General features: G+C 41.5%; 1 protein-coding gene and 1 long non-coding RNA gene across 7 annotated transcripts in view; one reads left to right on the forward strand and one right to left on the reverse strand.

Annotated features, from left to right (window-relative positions):
• Nucleotides 1-7710, reverse strand: part of AGBL1 (AGBL carboxypeptidase 1) — a 574659-nt gene extending 566949 nt beyond the window's left edge. For all 6 annotated transcript variants that reach the window (XM_061595218.1, XM_061595214.1, XM_061595217.1 and 3 more), the window contains exon 1: nucleotides 7514-7710. In XM_061595218.1, the coding sequence (XP_061451202.1) occupies nucleotides 7514-7564 (51 nt within the window). In that variant the 5' untranslated portion in view covers nucleotides 7565-7710. The remainder of the gene's footprint in view (nucleotides 1-7513) is intronic.
• A 385-nt stretch (nucleotides 7711-8095) lies between these two features.
• On the forward strand, nucleotides 8096-15845 carry LOC133369879 (uncharacterized). The gene is made up of 3 exons (XR_009759009.1): nucleotides 8096-8275; nucleotides 9530-11052; nucleotides 14953-15845. It is a non-coding gene; the product is annotated as an uncharacterized LOC133369879 (long non-coding RNA).
• Nucleotides 15846-17247: the final 1402 nt, after the last annotated feature.

The raw sequence follows: 17247 nt of genomic DNA on the forward strand, positions 1-17247 counted from the left end.
AGCAACACTTTGCAACACTAAAAAAAACCTCCAAAAACAATTGTGGAATAATGGCACTGACTATTCTGCAGAATAGTTCCCATTGGATATGAGGAGTGTCTCAGTTTGCACAAGATAAAACAGTGGGAAGTGAAATATATTCTAGTAAATTTCTAGGTGTGTTCTGTCTTTGACCATGCCCACTCTTCCTAAAGTGAAGTGGTTTAAGCATAGCATTTATTAAGCACAGCTGAACACATGCATCTTGGGCAGGCCAAGTTTGCTTTTTTCAACAGCTAAATTCATTGCTTAAGTAGTGACATAGTGTACTCAAGTCTAATTTTACATCAAACTAGTTTCAGATTCAACCGTTAATGCACCCAAAATAGAATTAAAATATAAACTCCAGTTTGATACACAAAAGGCTGTCTTCACAGTCTATGACATTGACCAATAAAAAGGCTCTGAAATTAATAAAAATAATAAAAATAAATTTGACACAGATTTCTAGGATGAATAATGAGAGAAATATAATTTTCTAAGTTAGATTCTCTGTAGGAACAGTAGTAACACAGGAAAGAAGCAAAGTAAGAAGAACACCCAACAAGCATATGTAATTCTCCATCTTTGGAGATGTAGTCGTGATTGCGGGTGTTGCCACCACTCACCATATGCTCAGAGGCATGTTACCAAGCAACACAGAAAATGGATGGGACTGTGAAAGACCAACCCAAATTGTGTCTGCATTTTGACAAATTTGTAGGGCAGTACAATATCCCAGAGAGGAGGTCAGGTTTCCTGCTCCCTTGGTGCATTCACTACAGCTGCCCATTTCCCTGCTTTTTAAAGTTTGATAGAAATATCTGTTGGCTATAGGTACATTCTTAAACCACAAGGTTAACTGCAAGGTTGTTCGTGAATTTCTCTGCTTTTTAACCTGGGAGGTAAGAATTTGGATCCTGGTAAGTTTGCAGAGAATGGATTGATCATTTGTATGCTTATTGTGTTCAGTGGGATTTACTCCCCTGCAATCATGCTTAGGATAGGTGAAACAACCCTGAATATTTTTGGCCTTGCTAAATATCACTGCATGCCAACTTTCAAGCCTGGGCAAGTACTAAATACTGTTTGTTGCATGTCAACTATCAAACATAGTCAAATATGGAAATCAAATGCCATCTGGCATCTAATATCAATGATTGGCAGCATTTGAGTAGTAAGAGCAATATACCCTGAAAATGGGGGAGGGGGGTAAAAATCTATCAATAAAATATTTGACATCAAAATTCACAGAGCAGAATTTTCAAGAGCAACTGTGTCTCAGCTCTCCCTTACATCCCATGGATTCCCCACTCCCCTCTTTAGCAATACACCCCTCTCTGGCATGCAGGGTGACTCTTAGTCCAATTAGCCCATTCCACAGTCCGCCAGATCTTCAGTGCAGACAGGTGTACATAGTCTCTCCATGAGACAAACTCTTGTGATAAGACAAGTAGAGAATTGTTTTGTCTCTTCGTTAGACATGATTAGAATGCACCCCAGGGGTGTGGAGCCTGGCACACTCCCTGGATCTTAGAAGAGGCTTTTAGCAGGATAGGCTCAAATTAATTTGCTTTTCCCTAAGTGGAAATGTATGTGCAGGATGGGTGGGAAGATTGTGGGGAAGGGCTGTAGCTCAGCGACAAAGCATCTGCTTTGCATGCAGAAGGTCTCAGGTTCAATCTCCAGGTAGGGCTGAGAGAGAGACTCCTGGTCTGAAATCCTGGACAGCCACTGCCAGTCAGTGCAGCTAATACCGACCCAGATGGACCAATGATCTGACTCATAAGGCAGCTGCCTGAGTTCCAGTCAATGGCTCCTCTCAATGGCTTTTCCTTGTATTGTGAGTGAATTTAGGCAAAGAGGGGAAGCTGGGAAGCTCTCAAGAGGTGGGAAAGATCTTCCTCCTGCCCCATTGCCCCAAAGATCTAAGGAAACAGGGCCATTATGTTTCTCCTCTTGAACATAAGAAGAGCCTGCTGGATCAGGCTAAAGGCCCATCTATTCCAGCACCCTGTTCTCCAAGTGGCCAACCAGATGCCTGTGGGAAGCCCGCAAGCAAGACCTGAGTATATACTGACAGTGGAGGTAGAGCATATCCATCAGGGTTAGTAGTTGCTGACAGCCTCATCCTCCACGTATTCGTCTAATCCTCTTTTAAAGCCATCCAAGTTGGTGGCCATCACTGCAAACGTCCCAAAAGGAAAAACAAGTTTTGAAACTGAAGGTAGTTTTTTATATGGTCTGGAGTCTGCTGTCTACTGGACCTTTGGTACAGAGAGGTTAGTTTAATTGTTTATGCTAATTGGGCAAAAAAACCATTTATACGATAATACAGATTTCAAGCCACCTTGCGAAAACGTGTATTTTGAAAGACAGCATAAATAATAAAGTCCCTATTTTGAAATGTTGGAGGGTATGGAGAGGGGGTGTTCATACTGTCAATCAAACATGCAATGCTCCACCACCACCCCATCTGCCACTGAAAATGGTACAGTTCAGGAAACCTCTTGATTCTGTTGTTCAACTCTGTCCCTTAAAGGAGGAGCGGTCTGAATTAGTTTCCAATGATTCAGTGGCTGCCATTGCCAAAAAACCAAAAGATAACTCATTGCTGCTTGGTCATGAGCTAAATGCAGAGTCTTTAATCTTCAAGCTTCACATGTGGAATTTGGCAACCCAGAAGACTTCAAAGGTTTCTACGTCAAAGCAGGGATTCTGAAAGGAGTCAAACGGGCCTAGGTGCCCAGCTCAGTCACAGTGAACCAACTGACTTAAAAGCAAGGGCTGGCTCCACCCAACAGATAGCAGAGAGTGACAGGTGTTTAGGGGGCAGCGGAATGTATTTGTTTATGTTATCTGCAACTAGAGATGGTGGAGAAATTCATTTCAATTCGCATTTTAAAGCAAATCTATTAAATTCACACTTTCCGAAACAATATGAGAACCAGAACACAGCCATCCTTTGAAATTCACTTACCCGAATTTTACAATGTAGCTCTCTAACCAAGTATGTTTACAAAAATGCATATATTAGAGGAACTGTGCATAAAAATGAATATAATAGTGAAAATAACATACAAAATGTGTTATATTAGAAGAAAATGGTTGCAAAAAATGTCTACAGTCGAAACTGCATTTAAAATGTGTTTGTTAGGAGAAATGCACTATAAAAATGCTGAAGAATTTTCGTGAGGATTATTTTTAAAGAAAAGTATCACAGATTGCTGTAGAAATGTGGAAAACTAAGACTGGAAAAATGAGAAACTGAGAGAACGGAAACTGACAGATCGTTCCATCCCTATCTGCCATAAAGAATAAAACCCAACCCAATAAGTAGCATACGTGAAAGCATTAGGGTGGCTGCTTAGGCATCACTGAGAAAGAGGAGTCAGATTTGCATACAATTTGCAAATGCCTGATTTATATGTACAGATGAACACTTAGAAATAATTGCTGTAATTGAAATGTTATGATTTATTATATTTATTAGTTGCTTTTTTATATTATAATAATAATAAATCATACACTGATGCAGAAATGTAGCAAACTACATTTAAGACTGGAAAAAAATGAGGATAAAAACAAATTCTCCCATCCCTGCTCCCAGATAAGCATGTATAGGATTGCAGCCTAAAACAGTCAATCCCAAACATATTTATATAGTTATAAAAGCTAAGCCTTTTTCACCTGACTGCAGGATATAACAAAAGACCAATATGTCATCTGCAAAACAACTGCCGGAAAAGAGGTGGCGAGCAATCCAAGTTGCCTGATAGGCTCCAGTGTTGTGCAGACAAGAATCCATTCATTTTAATACATCTTCCATCAACACATGATTTTCACCTCTTTCCTTTTGAATGGTAGCCTGGTGCCAAACTTGCCATCCAGCACACTGGGATAGAGTTCAAGAGGGTACCTGCCAGCTGTCCCAGAGAGTGCCAGCTCTAAATGAGAACAATCTAAAGCCCAGAGGTTGTGCCCTCAGGAAACATGTGTGCCATGTTGAGTGCTTGAATTAAACCCAGGATGCCTCTTATAGCGCCGGTATGCATTGCCAATGAATAATAAGGCACCCTGACATCATGAGCTATGAAAAGATAGAGGGTTATCTGACCAGTTCTTATATCAGCTTTATCACACTTGCGTTTCTTTTCTTTTTTTTCCTTTTTGACATGCTGTGGCATTAGGAGGTCTTTTTTTTAAAAAAAATCTAGGCTTGCAGGGTTTTTTTTACTTTATTTTAAACATTTATATACCACTTAATATTGCAAAATCTCAAAGTGGTTTACACCAAAAAAAGTTAGGTAACAGGCAGAGGGAGAGGGAGAGAGAGAGCTGCCATTTTCCTCCTACAATGCCCCAACATGATGTTAGGTCCGGGGCATTGTGGAGCATGCAAAACTCGGCTCTATTCACTTGGAATCAATGGGAGGGTTCTGCCTTTTGGATGGCAGCTAGATCTGCTCCCAGGCCCAGCACCAGGGGGTGGCCAGGTTGGGCCCTGGCCAAGGGCCCCTGAGGGGCCCCTCCTTAATGTGGCAGGGTAGCACTCTGCCTCCACGATCGCAGAACAGGAGCTCCTAGGAATTCCCAGACACATATACACCTGATACAGGCCGGGCAGGCTTCAATAAGACTGTCCACCTGAACAACTTTTAAAGATACAGAAGACCTCTTGAAGCTGGGCCTGGCAACCAAAAGGTCATCTGTATCTTTAAAAGTTGTGGAGGGAGAAGGGAAAATTCCACCTTGTTGTTTTTCCCATTACAGCATTGCAAGAACATCTGTACTTGGCTGACTTTCTCTTCTCCTAAAGATACAGGATCAGTCTCAGGCCAAGAACCTGGCAACCCTACCTACCTGTCATGTTAGCACATCAGTGCACATGCCCTGTGTGCTGTGAGTACATGTCAGTCATCACCCAAGATGGCAGCAGGAGCATCCCTAAGGGGTTGACACCTCTGTTGCCATTTGGTTGATGGCATGCTTGCACGCAGAGTGGGCACAGCATGCACACTGATGCGAGAGGGAAATGGGGCAGGTGAGCCTATTTATTGGGAGGGGGTGTTGGGCTGTATAGCGCTGCGGTATCATACCACTTTAAACAGCCATGGCTTCTCCCGAAGGATCCTAGGAACTGTAGTTTGTTAAGGGTGCTGAGAGTTATTAGGAGACCCCTCTTCACCTCACAGAGGTACAATTCTCAGAGTGGTTTAACAGTCAAACCCTCTTCCCAGGGAACTCTGGGAATTTCCATTGCTCCCGGAAAAGGAGTGTGGGGGGCAAGTCATGTGGCTCCTGGGGCCAATTCAGCAGCACATCAAAACAGTGATGTTTGTTTGCAGGAGCCATTGTGTAAAGTAAAGAAGGGTGGTGATTAGGGATGGGTTTTAAAGGCGAATGTATCAAATTCACACTTCCCAAAACTATGAGAGCCAAAACACAGCTATTCTTTGAATTTCACACTTAACTGAATTTTGCAATGCAATTTGTCAACAATGTTTACAAAAATGCATATAAAGTGTAAATAAAAATGAATGTATGAGTGAAAATGACTTGAAAGAATGCATTATATGATGAGAAATGCCTTGCAAAAATGTGTACATCAGTCAAAACTGCCTACAAAAAATGTGTTTATTAGGAGAAATTCACACTAAAATGCTGGGGAATTTTCATGAGGATTTTTTTTTAAAAAAATCGCAAATTGCTGCAGAAATGTGGGGGACTGAATTTCATATTGAAAAAAATGAGAAACAGAGAGAACCAAATTTGACAGATCTTTCCATCCCTAGTGGTGATGCCATTGGAAGGACAAATATCAAAGACAACCCTTGTTTTTGCAACCCAGTGTCTCCAAGACAAGGCAAATATTCGGAAGTGTTTTGTGTTTTTGACAAAGAGTGTTTGCAACTCTGTTTTTATGGAGTTGTGGTGGGGGAGGTGGGGAGCATCCATCAAAGGACCAACCTAGGGGATTACTGGATGAAAGCGGGGGAGAGATCAGGACCCTATTGTGTTTTAGAAATACACTTCGAAAGCACAAAATGCACAATAACCATGCACACACCACACACACATACACATCCCTCAGCTAGCTTTAGTAGCTTCAGTAACTATGATTACAACCAAACACCATAGGTGCTTCTTGAAATTAAGAACCTTCTACGGAGGTTATTTAGACAGGGGGAACTCTCTCTCTTTTCTTGCTCTTCTCCCTTGAGGACTCTTGTTCTTCATCACTCCCTATAGTTTATAGCAAAGTGGGTATATAGGAAGCTGCCTTACAGTCAGAACATTGACCCATCTAGTTCACCAGGGGTAGCCAACACAGTGCCCTCCAGATGCTCTTCAACTCCCATGACATACACAATACTGAGCTAGCTGATCCACAGATCTGACGCTAAATTCATCTAAAATTCAGGACAACGGCCACAGCTCAGTGGTAGAGCATCCACTTTGCATGCTGAAGGTCCCAGATTCAATCTCTGACATCTCCAGGTAGGGCTGGGAGACACTCCTGCCTGAAACCCTAGAGAACTGCTGCCAGTCAGTGTACAAAAAGATGCTTATACGGAGAAATTCACACTAAAATGCTGAAGAATTCTCTTTGGGTTGTTTATTTAAAAATCACAAATTGCTGCAGAAACCTGGAGAAGTGAATTTAACATTGGAAAAATGAGAAGCTGATAGAAACTCAAAACTGATATATATGCCCATCTCTAAGCATGATTATCATGATCTTTAATTCTCAATGTGTAAAATTCCACTTTCTGCTTGCAGGCTAGGAAGGTTCATTTGCAATTTCAGGAACATAGGATAAATTCTGCTGAAAGGTTTTAAACTAAACAGAAATAGTTCTTAGGCTTCAGGTGTCTGTTGTAAACAACAACAGCATCCATTCTATATAGCTACAGATTTAAGCCTGATGTTCAGTGCTCACTTTTTAAAACAAAAACCTGAATGTATAACCAGGGGAAAAAAGACATTTGATTCTTCTGTTCTGAAGCCTGAGGGAGATCTCCAAACTTGCAACAGACTGAAACAACTGGAATTGCACAAAGAAATGATTGACAGTAATTATAAATAATGCATTACCTAATATTTACACAGCAACTGGGAATGCACAAAGCAATCAAAGCACATTGCCTCAGTAAGTCAAATAACAACCCTGCAAGGTAGGTCAGAATCATTCTCCCTGTGTTGCAAACAGAGGGCTGAGGCTGAGAGACAAGAGTTTGCCTACACTAGCCAACTGATGCGTTAATGGCATCGGCGAGATCTGAAGCCAGACGTCTTGGTTCACTGCTCATTTTATGTACCCAATCTGATTTTTTATAGCGGAGAGGTGTTAAATATCAAAGCAGGTACTTGCATTCAATTCTTATGGTTGATCTTGAGACAGAAGGAAAGGGGGAGGGAGGGGGAGGGAAAGGGGACGCAAGAAACAACCAACAGGGGTCTCTCGATTCCAGCTACTTTGAAGTCCTCTTACCTGAAGCATAGAGAGAAGAACTTGCAAGCCACTACCTTCTTGCTCAGCCATGCTGCTGCCACTCACTCTCTCCCTAAGTACTAACAGAGCATGCAGCTCCAACAGTTGCTTTGCTACTGCCCTCACCCTGATTAAGAAAGAGGGAGAAGCTAAACCCAGAGCAGGAGAGAGCAAAAAATCAAAGCAATGCAACTCTAGACCTCTACGCAAGAAATAAATGTACACACACTCTGACTCGCATGCACACACAGCCCGCCCCTTGGGTAGTCTCCCACTGTGACGGAGAAATTAATTCCTATATAAAGAATCCAAGGGATTAAGCAAAGTGCTCTGGAAAAGGTCCGGATGTTGGGTGCACACAGCCAGAAGTGTGCAGGGTGGGTGGTGATGGCAGACAGAGGAAAAGGCAAAGAGAGGAGAACCTCAGCTCCTCTGGGCAAACCTAGAGGGAAAGGGGGGGGATGGCGATCACTCCTGGCTGCTTGTCAGACATTCTCAGCTGACCCGCTGATCAGTTCCAGACAGCCCTAGGAGGCCAGTCAGCTCTGACTGCTTCTGTCCTGGTGAAATTGGAGACACACACAGATAGAAAGAGTGCTAGGCACTGGCCAGCTGTAGAGTCCTGCAGGCCCAACAAAACAGGGACACAAAGAAGACACCTTCACAAGCTCTTGATGCGCTTTCTTAACGGAAACCTATCTTGTATGCAGTACATCAAATGGGCTTGGCATACAGAGGGATTTTGATCCACAATCAAAGCAAGTAGGTAGGCTGGTTAGGCGCTGTGTAAAGAGAACCGGCGGGGGGGGAGGGCTTCCCAGCAAGCAGTTTCCCTTCATTCAAACCTGAGCTGAACCTGCGCTGTCAGGTCCAAACGGTGGATATATTTTAGTACAGCTTGGAAGCTTGTTATATTATAAAACATTCCCATGCATGTGAAACTCTCCAGCAATTCCAGGTAGGGATTGGAAAGATTCCTGTCTGAAACCCTGGAGAGCTGCTGCCTGCCAGTGTAGACAATACTAATCTAAACTGATCAATGGTCAGACTCAGTAAAAGGCAGTTTCCTATATTTCTGCTCCTGAAAATTCAAAACAGTTGCATGATTGTGTTTTTTGGGGGATCTGCCCACAGTGTCCTGGGGCACCTGATGTAATGTCCCTTCTAGACATTGCGGGAATTTTACATGGTAGATGGCTTCTCAGACCCAGCTGCCACTGCCAGGAAAGCCCTTGGCCAGGGGGCTGAGCAACAGGGAAGGGGACACTTGGGAACACCTTGTCAGAGCCCCCCCCCAACCTAGAGATCACCCTGAGCCTTATTTCTTATTTTCCTAACTGTCTTGTAATCGTTCAGAACTTATTCATCAAGCATAAATGTCTACAGGAAGGGTAAAAAAAAATAGCATTGACATGGTTCTTACAAATCCAGTCTTGGATGTAAGTCACTTGGGTGCTCTCAGAACAAAGGCTTTGAGAACAAAGCTGAGAACAGATGTGGGTGGAAATACTCTGCAGGACGTAAAGCATTACTAGTAGAGGCCGTATGGAAATGGTGGGGAATGTTGAAAAGTCCACTGCTGGCTTATTAAGGATGCAAGTTCTGATTGCCCTACTTTTATTATCTACCCATACAAAAGGCTGCGTGCAGGCTGCAGTTCTGCAGGAGCACACAGAAAGCAAAGAATCCTGAGCTGGGCATAGCGTCCAGCTTTGGTTTAAACTTTAAATGAAATCATCTGATTGTCGGTGCTTGCAAAGCACAGTGCATGGGGCCTTGCACAAGGGCCTGTGAACCTTTTCTTGGCCCAGCCGTGTCTTCACCTGTCATATATGACATCAGGTGTTGGGCAGGTGGGTGTGGCTTGGCCCAAATAAACAGGCCTGAAGGTCAGAGGTTCCCCACTGCTGGTTCAAAGAGAATGCATTTTTAAAGACTTCATGACTGTGACAATATGCTTGTGGAAGTATTTGGTTGTTTAACTCAATACATTTATATCCCACTTGTTTTCAATAGAACTCAAAGTGGTATGCATATTTCATTTTCAAAGTTAAGACACTGCCTTTTGATCAGATAACTCCCAAAACAGACTACAACATGTTTAAACAAGGCAACAGATCTGTGCAGCAGTTCTTCTTCCTCTGGCCAGTGTTTTCAGAGGCCCAACAAATGTCAGCCAGTATAATAATCCATTAATCTCATTGCCACAAGAGATGCAAAAATGGCTTGGATCTATATAGCTACCTACCTACCGATTTGGGAGTGTGATGTGCATTTAAGCCAACTTCATATATGAGATGCCCAATTGTGACTAAGACTGCAGTCCAACACTTGTCTACTCAGAAAGAACATTTGGACAGACTATTAGAACAACCATCCATTTTTTCCCACAACCATGACGATCTACATTCTACGTGGGAGGAATTTAAGCAAGAACATAAAAATATGATTAGGAGTAAATTGCATGCGTCCACTCTCCTAGAGTACTGTAGGGTACAACGGATACCCAGAGGATTAAGAATATTAAAGGCACCAGGCATGTTTTTGGACAATCAAGAGTTCATGAGTAAATGGTGTGCCATTCTCAACAAATGCTCTCAGGATCTAATGATACTGCTGGTGGACACTTCTACAGAACTAAATGCACGATTAAAACAATCACTCAATTTACAAAGAGATAAGTACAAAAAGGACAACATTGGTGACATGGATGGCAAATTGGCCTCTTTAGATCTGGAACTTAAGGAGTATTACAACAACCTTAAGGCCTTTAAATACAAGAAGTTCACCAGAGATGAGGGTGACTATAAAGCGAACAAAGTGTATCCTTGGCTGTACAAAAAGACCAAAAAGGTCACCTTCTCCGTACATGAAACATCCCTGGGTTCACATACAGATTGGGAGTCCACTACCGCTGATAGCAGTGAAACAGATGCTTCTACGTTTGAAACTTCCACTTTTTTAGCAGATCGAGGGAAACAAAAAAGGACCAACGATCACAGAGGGAACCTAAGAAGACGCAGGGACAACATGTCATCACCCCCCTACAGGTTCAGAAAGAAACGTTGATCGTCAACCTTTCAAAAAGATCATTCACGGCAACTGAGACACGGTTACTAAATAAAGGTCTTACGTTTGTCCCAACCCCTCGTCATGATCTGGTACAGTCTCGATTAGATCTATTCCGATTTTTTAGAAATATTAGACTTCGCCAATATTTTGGGAATACCACCTCCCACTACACAGATTCGAAAAGCATGTTCAGACCTCCATCAAAATTTATGCCACCAGGACCCTTAGATCCATTTATATACACTTTTGAAAAACTTGTTACTCAAGATCTTGAAAAACTTGAATCCTCTTCCCACCACCACTGGAATAACCTTAGTATAGAGGAACAACGGGCTTTGAAAGCAATATCGGAAGACACCTCCATCATCATTAAACCAGCAGACAAGGGCGGGGCAGTTGTTGTACAGGACGTAGATATGTACAAAAAAGAGATACAACATCAGCTGTCTGACACTACTGCCTATAAGGTATGCCAAGGTGACCCCACCCCCTCCATCATAAGGGAGATTAAGAACACCTTAGAAGAAGGGGTTTGCTTAGGCTATATCACCCAGGAGGAACAACGATTTCTGCTCAAAGAAGAACCAAGAATCCCTGTTTTTTACACTCTCCCTAAAATCCACAAAGGGATCTCCCCTCCTCCAGGGCGAACTATTGTATCGGGCTGTGGGTCTGTTTTGGAACCCTTGTCACAATTTGTTGATTATTTTTAAAACCTTTTGTACCTTTAATACTCTCATATATAAGGGACTCCACTGACTTTATTAATAAGATCCAACCCATCCATGTTCAATCTACTGATTTGCTAGTAACCATGGATGTGAGATCGCTCTACACTAGCATATCTCAGCAAGAAGCCCTCGACTTATCCATTCTACCCTTGATAGATGCCACATCACTCATCCTCCCACACACTTCTTGTGTGAATTGGCCGACATAGCCATGTGCAAAAATTATTTTAAATTCGATCATTCACACTATTAGCAGATAAAGGGAGTGGCCATGGGGTGTCCCATGGCACCAGAAGTAGCTAACCTCTTTATGGAGTTTTTTTAAAAAGACATTTATGAGTCTTCCAATGAATTTGCACAGTATTTGCTATGTTACAGTAGTAGTAGTTTTATTGTGTCTTTAAACCATAAGTTTTATGCACAAAAACAGATACAGGTAGAAATACATACACGCTTTCCATTAAAAATTTATTACATTTTGTAAAATAATAAGTGGCTATATTGAGCTTGGAGAATTTATGACGAAAGATTCTCTTAGTTTTTGAGCGGCCAGAGCAAAATTGGCTACTGCAATAGTCACTGGGTTAAAATTATCGCATAAAAGCATACTGACCAATTCCTTATCTGGACAGGGTACTAAAACCTCTAAAAAAGGCGATAAGAACTTCCATCTGGGATTTTCATAAAGTGGGCAGTAAAGCAAATAGTGAGCTAAATCCTCTATGACCTTGCAGCCGTATATACAAAGGTGTTGAGCCACAGGTATGCCATTATAACGGCCTTCTAAGTAAGCTGTTGGCATGGCCTGAAAACGGAGGGCAGTAAAAGCCCTTCTAATATTGGCTCTATCGAGCGTGCTCACGTAGTTTGTCAGAGAGTGGTCGAGTTTGAAATGGGGATACCAGGGCGAAAAGGGAGCTGACATTATGGATGCCCAGTCCTGGTGAGCATCACAGTCAAAAAACCATTTGCGGAGGGCAACTTTATTTAGTTCCAGCAGTTTGTCTTGGGAAAGTTCATATTTAAGGAGTATTGTGCTGCAATCTGATGCCCAACCACCAGATCGCAATTGTTCGTACCAGCACTGTTTGACCAAGGCAGAGTCATCCATTTTGAGGATTCTAAACCAGTAGCGAATGTGGGCTAAATCGATACGTGCTGCGATTGAGGGGAGGCCTAGCTCCGCTCTAAGGTGGGGAGTCGGAGTCCCCGATGGAAGGCCTAACACCTGTTTCATGAATTGATTTTGAATTGGCTCTAAGGTGGTCCTAGCAGATGTTCCCCACAGCTCTGATCCATATAGGATCTTCGGGAGTATTTTAGTTTTGAGAATTTTGAGCATGGGGAGAATAAGTTGGCCACCATGGGTGAAAAAAAACCTTTTAGCTAGGCCCAGAATCTGGGTACCCGCTAAAGTCGCTGCTTTTAGCTGTGGAGCCCAAGAGAGCCTATTAGACAGGTGGATTCCGAGATATTTAAAGTCGGAGACTTGTTCAATGGAGACCCCGTTTAAAGACCAGTTGTTTTTGGTATTCATAAATTTGCCACATATCATGATTTTGGATTTGGATTGATTTATCGCTAGATTCTGGGATTGGCAATATTCCTCTAATTTTAAGAGCATTCTTTTAAGGCCGATTTTGGTTAGGGAGCAAAGAGCTGCATCATCGGCATAAAGAAGGGTTGAAATATTTTTGGTCCCTATGGAGGGGGGGAAGAAGGTGGGCGATGATAGGGCCATTACCAAATCATTAATGAAAAAGTTAAACAGGAAGGGAGCAAGTGTACAACCTTGCTTCACCCCTCTGTGGACAGGTATTTTAGGTGATAGAGAGCCATTTGCTATGTTGGTGGAGGTTTATTGATGATATTTTCTGTATTTGGAGGGGTCCACCTGAATTATTAGAAGAGTTTGTGGGTTGGGTGAACAGTAAGGACACTAACATCCAGTTAGATCATCAGTACGATGAGACAGAGATTAATTTCCTAGATCTAATGATCAGGAAAGAAGACAACCATCTTTATACTACTATCTATAAAAAACCGACAGACAGAAATACATATCTCTGTTTTGATAGCTTCCATCCCGCACCACTTAGACGTAACTTACCTCATGGACAATTCCTGAGGATTAAAAGGAACTGCACCCTGGAAAAAGATTTTCTTTTTCATTCAGGGTTTCTGAAACAGCAACTCATCCACAGAGGGTACCCCTCCCAAGTAATACAATATAATTTTGAAAGGGCTTTACATAGAGAACGGTCAGATTTATTACAAAAAAACACAAGAGCACCATCTTCTAGAATACATTGCAATTTAACTTCTAACCATGTGTCTAATAAATTACAGAATAGTATAAAGAGAAACTGGCACATAGTACAACACATTCCAGGTTGTCAGAATGTGCCACTTTTTTCATATAAAAGAACCAGGAATTTGAAGGATATTCTAGTCAATAGTGATTTTAGAGAACATATACCTCCTCCAACTCATATCTTTCCAGGTACATGCCCACCAACGGGCCATTATCCCTGTGGACATTGTATATTCTGTAAGTACACCTTGAAGATCCAGGACTTCATTAATCCAATTGACCAAAAAAAGTAAACGTTGTATCATTTTTCCAATTGCAACACTGCTCAAGTGATTTATGTAGTGCAGTGCAGGTGCTTGAAATTATACGTAGGTCAGACATCTAGGCAGAGCTTGGAAAAGTTACTTTTTTGAACTACAGCTCCCATCAGCCCCAGCTAGCATAGCCACTGGATTGGGCTGATGGGAGTTGTAGTTCAAAAAAGTAACTTTTCCAAGCTCTGCATCTAGGAAGGTAAAGGTGCGCATAGGAGAACATTTGAGCAATATTAGGAATAACAGAATAGGAGCACCTCTAGTGTCACACTGTCTCCAATGTTCCCAATATGCTAGTATGGGACTGAAGTTCTGGGTTTTGCAGAAGATACAAGGATCAGGTTCAAATTCTCTTCTTAATAAAAAAGAAATAGGTTGGATTTTAAGACTTAAGACAGTGACACCCAGTGGATTGAATGAAGATTACTCGTTTCTTCCTCTTTTATAACAGTTTTTTCTGACTTACATTAGAGTTTTTTGTAAGAATATATTTTTTCCACCCTTACATAAAAGTCTCTTCCAGGTGCACTTAATTTTACATGTAAAGGTCAAATCAATTATCTTCCTGCTTTTTGTGATTGGTGGTATCAGTTGAGTATAAGGCCATATATATGTTTCCTCCTGCCTGTAAAAACCACTAGAGAATTTACTTAATTGCTGCAGTATTGTACTTTCGCACCTCTGGTGCATATAGAGTTTTTAGCAACTATCATGTGAGTAACTCTGCTATAATTTTTAAAGAATTATATGTACTATGTGGGTTTTGATCTATCTATCATCTATCTATCATCTATCTATCTAATCTATCTATCTAATCTATCTATCTAATCTATCTAATCTCCACACTTTCATTTCTTTGGATATGTGGGTGAGTTAAATGGGTATTTCTTAAAAAGAAAAACATTTTTTGTAAAATATGAGTTTTAATAATATCATGTAAAGGATTTCAATAGTTACAATCTATGTAATATATGTCTGTCCTGATGATGTTTTTCTGTTGGATTGCAGCCCCTGATGAAAGCCCTTGATGGGCTGAAACGCGTTGGGCATTTTATACTATAAGCTATTTCTTCAAAGAATTTATACAATAAATACATTGAAACTCCCTCCTTAGGCATCCAGGGTTTACCCCCTTTTTTTCTGCACGCCATTGAATGCCTTCCACCTTCCTTTCTATTTACTCAGAAATAAACTCAACTGAGTTCAATGGGACTTACTCCCAGGTAAGTGTGTATTAGATTGCAGCCTAAGTTCCATAGCACTGCCTGTGTTTTGGAATGGAAGACAGGATGCACAATTGTGGTGACATAATCTACTCTTTACATGCATTTCTGATCACAAATGCCCCCATACGTGGATGTTAACACACAATGCCAATAGATGCAAGCTTTTCAAGATGTTGGGCCTAGAGAAGTAAGAGTGAGGAGTGTCTACCCCCTATTGACTTTCAGGAGGAATTTGAAAACATTCCAGTTTACCCAGGCATTTGATGGCTGAAAGGGACTATTTCTGGCAACCTGAAGATCACTGATGAAAGAATAATTTAACTGTGTTTTAGAATATATATATATATATATATTAATTGTGATTGTGCTTTGGAATGTTTTAAATTGTTTTTACCATGCTTTTCTTTTTCTTGTTAAATTGTTTTGTTTATGTTTGCTGCCCTGGGCTCCTTTGGCAAGAAAGGCAAGATATAAATTCAAAAACAACAACAACATGCCATGGGAACACTGGAGAAATAAGGGATATATCAACTCCAGCCTGTGGTGAAAAGCAGAAGTCTGTTTTTATTATAAAAAAGGGGGAGAGAAAGCAGTGCTGATAAATATGCACAGTAAATTCAAATGTGTGTGTGAAAATCACACCAACCAACTATGCCCTGGACTGACAGTTAATTGGACAGGTTCTATGGAGAGGAGGGGGAGGGGGAGGGAGGGGGAGGGGGGGGAGAGAGAGAGAGAGAGAGAGTGTGTCTTCCAGAGGGGGGTGTGAGTATGCATAGAAACTAGCCTACTTTACAGAGGTAAAATTTGCATTACTTGTTCCACCCATTTTGCATCTGGCCCCACCCACCACTAGCATGTGGCCCTCAAAAGGCTATCCAGAAGGGAATGTGGACCTTGGGCTGAAAACATTTCCCCACCTCTGTAGTAGCATACACCAATAGCATACATCACTGTTCAATTCAATTCTCTTGTGCTGTTTCAAACATTTGCTTAGAACAGTGATATGTAGAACAAACTCTAAGACAGGTCCCCTCTGCTGGGCCCTTTGGACTCTTCTCAGGCCTAGAGATGGAAGGATGTGTCATTTAGGTCCTCTCAGATTCTCATTTTTCCAGTCTTAAATTCAGCCCTCCATATTTCTGAATAAATCTGCAAATTTTTCTTTTAAAAAATCCTCTTGAAAATTCTCCAGCATTTTCATGCAAATTTCTCCTAATATAGCATATTTTTGTATGTGGTTTCGATTACTGTACACATTTTTGCAAGCAATTTCTCCTAATATAATGCATTGCTGTATGTTATTTTCACTAATATATCCATTTTTCTGCATACTTTCCTCTAATATGTGTATTTATGTACACACTGATTGGTGAACTGCAGCACAAAATTCGGAAAAGTGTGAATTTTGAAGTATGGCTGTGTTGCCTTCTCATATTGTTTTGGAAAGTGCAAAATTGATAGATTCGGCTTTAAATGCAAACCAAATCAAATTTTCTCCCATCCCTCTCAGGTCATTCCTCCCGCACTAGGCCTCCTCAAGTGCTTTTGCCTGGTTTCGTGTGTCTTTGAACTATAATAATGCCTCTTGCTTGCCTAGATGGAGGGTTGAAAGATGGATGCAGGGAGATACATATATGTGTAGAAGCCTTTCACTTTTGCATGGCTAGAATGTCACCTGCTGTACAAAGGTAAGAGTCACATTCATTGCTCCACTCACTTTTTCCTTTGGCCTCACCCATCACTGGCATGCAATCCCCAGACATTTGCCCCCCAATGGATTGCAGCCCTTAGCTGAAAGAGCTTCTCCAACCATAAGGGAATATTTGAAATGACAGCAAGGCAGAGCACCTCAGTAACACTACCTGGTGGGGATACTACTCATTTATCCACTTTTGCAGAGAACTGTACTGATCTGCACAATCAATTAACAAGCAAAGCAGAAATATCTGCCCCCCCCCAAAAAAAAGAAGGAAGGAAGACAGCCATTTTTCCTTCATCCCTTTCATCAGGCTTTGATGAACTGGCCTCCCGTTTGCATCTTTAACAGGATGGTTGCCCATTATCTGCCTACCAT

Source organism: Rhineura floridana, chromosome 14, assembly GCF_030035675.1.
Source record: "Rhineura floridana isolate rRhiFlo1 chromosome 14, rRhiFlo1.hap2, whole genome shotgun sequence".
Lineage (NCBI taxonomy): Eukaryota > Metazoa > Chordata > Lepidosauria > Squamata > Rhineuridae > Rhineura > Rhineura floridana.